The sequence below is a fragment of the Eurypyga helias genome, unplaced genomic scaffold (genome assembly GCF_000690775.1).
Source record: "Eurypyga helias isolate BGI_N326 unplaced genomic scaffold, ASM69077v1 scaffold784, whole genome shotgun sequence".
Lineage (NCBI taxonomy): Eukaryota > Metazoa > Chordata > Aves > Eurypygiformes > Eurypygidae > Eurypyga > Eurypyga helias.
Window position 1 is genome coordinate 385 of NW_010246578.1, and position 3,457 is coordinate 3,841.

The window sequence follows — 3,457 nt, forward strand, 5'->3', positions numbered from 1 at the left end:
GGCCCAGCGCTCTAGTCTGGAACCTGCCGTGGTGTTAGTTGGCAGAGCTCAGTTTAGAACGAGGAAAGAGAGAGGTAGCCTAAGGCTACATCTGCGTTACGATGTCTGGAATCATAATGGAAGTGGGGTTCCCATCTTCAGTCTTTGCATATGTGAGGATGAAAACGTTATGAGAAATGTGTGGATTTTGGTATTTGAGCCTGTACAAGCTCTTGCTGATCATACTTCTTTTTCTCTATAACTGCCTGGGTCAGAATACGCACATCACAGACTGAAGTGTAGTGAATGTTGGGCTGTGTGTGGCAGTTAAAATGTTGATGATGCAGGGATGGTGTTAAGGAGGGGAACTTGAATTTGTAGAGGACACTTGATAGCAGGGTTTAGGCTCAAGAGATCTCTCCTAAAGATGTGTTAGGGCAGTTAACAAGCTGTCGGGAGGGCTGAACTGTCAACAGGTTAAATAACAGGAAACAGTTGGCATCTCTCAACTGGTAGTGCCAAGTGTATCTTGTTGCTTCTTTTATAGGCAGTGACATTTTTCAGTATTGAACCACTTAGTATTTTTAGATTTTGCTTTTAGCCAGTGCGTGGTTTTTCTGAAGTAAATGCAAATACATATTTTTCAAAGAAAGGGGTAAAGCTTTTTTTCCTTTCTTTTTTTTTAAATCCATAGATGGGCAAAGGCTCCTTCAAATACGCCTGGGTCTTGGACAAGCTGAAAGCTGAGCGTGAGCGTGGTATTACTATTGATATTTCCCTGTGGAAATTCGAAACCAGCAAATACTACGTCACCATCATTGACGCTCCTGGACACAGAGACTTCATTAAGAACATGATTACTGGAACTTCTCAGGTATGTAAATAGAACTGCGGATTTGGGGGAGTTCGGTTGGCTGGGGAGGGGGGGTTCCCTTTGTAATTCGGCGTGTGTGTGAGCATTGTAATGAGGGCTTTTTTTTCCTTTGTTTCTTTTGAAAGGCTGATTGTGCTGTCCTGATTGTTGCTGCTGGTGTTGGTGAGTTTGAGGCTGGTATTTCCAAGAATGGGCAGACCCGTGAGCACGCCCTTCTGGCATACACCCTGGGTGTAAAACAGCTGATTGTTGGTGTCAACAAGATGGATTCCACCGAGCCCCCTTACAGCCAGAAGAGATACGAAGAGATTGTCAAGGAAGTCAGCACTTACATCAAGAAAATTGGCTACAACCCAGACACTGTAGCTTTTGTGCCAATTTCTGGTTGGAACGGAGACAACATGTTGGAGCCGAGCACTAACGTAGGTTTGACCTTTGTTTATGTTAAGAAATGACAGTAGGGTTACTGAGATTCAGCGTGCAGTGCTAAAATGCACTTTTTAAAATAGTTAGGGTTGGAAGTACTGAGGTTAAAAGTGAAATCCCAGCACTTCACAAATTCTTACTCTGCAACAGCATACTGAGATCATACTGTGAGGTGCCGCTTGGTGTTTCCCAGCTTTGTGCTGTTAATGTTGGCAGACAGTTCATGCCTGGGCCGTTTTTTATTTTCTTACTACAGATGCCCTGGTTCAAGGGATGGAAGGTTACCCGGAAGGACGGCAATGCCAGTGGAACCACCCTCCTTGAAGCTTTGGACTGTATCCTGCCACCAACTCGTCCGACTGACAAACCTCTGCGTCTGCCTCTGCAGGATGTCTACAAAATTGGCGGTATGTGTCCTCTGTAATGCCTCTCGCCTGCCAGCAGCGGCTGACGTGGGACAGAAATGCAGTGCTTTGCCTCGGCGGGTTCTTTTTTCCAAGTGGGAAACGTAGAATGGTCATAAGGGCGTGTATTGATGGAGCTTGAATCACTCACGTGGCTTCTCTTCCGCAGGCATTGGTACTGTGCCAGTTGGCCGGGTGGAAACTGGCGTTCTGAAGCCGGGCATGGTGGTTACGTTTGCCCCTGTCAACGTTACAACTGAAGTAAAATCTGTCGAGATGCACCATGAAGCCCTGAGCGAAGCTCTGCCTGGCGATAACGTTGGCTTCAACGTTAAGAACGTGTCTGTGAAAGATGTTCGCCGTGGCAACGTCGCTGGTGACAGCAAGAACGATCCTCCAATGGAAGCTGCCGGCTTCACTGCACAGGTAACTTCTGCAGCTGGTAGAAGGTGCTGGAAACATAGCTTGGGATTGGAAATGGGAGTCTTGCTCTTCCTTAGGCGTAGGCTAAGCTGTAAAGTGATACAGACTGGTGTCTGAGATGTGTTGGCTTGAAGCATGTCACGTGAAAGCCGCCCTGGCTTCGTGAGGTGGGCTGGTATTCACAGTTTGCCCCGGTGTTAACTTGGCCTGCTTGGCTTTTCCAGGTCATCATCCTGAACCACCCTGGCCAGATCAGTGCTGGCTATGCCCCGGTGCTGGATTGCCATACCGCTCACATCGCGTGCAAGTTTGCCGAGCTCAAAGAGAAGATCGATCGTCGGTCTGGCAAGAAGCTGGAGGATGGCCCCAAATTCCTGAAATCCGGAGATGCTGCCATTGTTGATATGATCCCTGGCAAACCCATGTGCGTCGAGAGCTTCTCCGACTATCCTCCTCTGGGTAAGGCATTCCCTAAAATTGTGTCGGTCCTCATCAGTGGAATAGACCCTCTTGATTCATGTTGGGGTGTAGCGTGTTTGGCAAAATGCTGGGTTTGAACTGAACTGGGAAGCAGAACCAAAACTACAGGAGTATGGGGGTACTCGCTAGATAATTCCATGTCTCTGTCCCGCTCCCGTGCAGTTTACTGTCACGGAGAGGTATTTCCCTGTTAACCCCCAGGCCATGCATGGCTGCAGCACAGATGGTGCCCTGGCTATGTAGCCCCGGGAGGAAAAGTCACCAACCTCCCCCCCCCTCCGTGTTGGTTTTCTGTTTGTTTCCAGGTCGTTTCGCTGTGCGCGACATGAGGCAGACGGTTGCTGTGGGTGTCATCAAGGCGGTTGACAAGAAGGCGGGGGGAGCTGGCAAGGTCACAAAGTCAGCCCAGAAGGCCCAGAAGGCTAAATGAAAATTCTGTACGTCAGCTGCCACCTCAGTCTTAAGCAGTGGTGGAAGAAGGGTCTCAGAACCGCGTGTCTCAATTGGCCATTTAAGTTTAATAGTAAAAGACTGGTTAATGATTACGATGCATCGTAAAAGCTTCAGAAGGAAAGGAATGTTTGTGGACCATTTGTTTCGTGGCAGTTTAAGTTATTAGTCTCTGAGAAAAAAAAAAAGTGGATATAAAATTTTTTAAAAATGAAAACTTGACCAAAAAAAAAAAAAGAATCTGTCACAGAATTTGAGACCATTAAAACGAAACATTCAATGCTCCGTCTGTGTCTTCTTTGGGTTAATGCCAAGTTGGTAGGAAAACCTTCACGCGGCCCCGGTGGGATTGGAAAAGGATGCGAACGTGACTCGGGTGTGTTTTGGGAGCTGAGCAGCAGAAGGCTCGAACGCCTGTCGT

At 47.6% G+C, this 3,457-nt stretch overlaps 1 protein-coding gene across 1 annotated transcript in view; it reads left to right on the forward strand.

Moving 5' to 3' along the window:
- EEF1A1 (eukaryotic translation elongation factor 1 alpha 1) overlaps window positions 1-3,320 on the forward strand; it is a 3,698-nt gene extending 378 nt beyond the window's left edge. The window contains exons 2-7 of the mRNA XM_010150430.1: window positions 674-853; window positions 979-1,275; window positions 1,536-1,686; window positions 1,853-2,109; window positions 2,331-2,565; window positions 2,892-3,320. Of these exons, the coding sequence (XP_010148732.1) occupies window positions 674-853; window positions 979-1,275; window positions 1,536-1,686; window positions 1,853-2,109; window positions 2,331-2,565; window positions 2,892-3,016 (1,245 nt within the window). The 3' untranslated portion in view covers window positions 3,017-3,320. The remainder of the gene's footprint in view (window positions 1-673; window positions 854-978; window positions 1,276-1,535; window positions 1,687-1,852; window positions 2,110-2,330; window positions 2,566-2,891) is intronic.
- The last annotated feature ends 137 nt before the right edge of the window (window positions 3,321-3,457 follow it).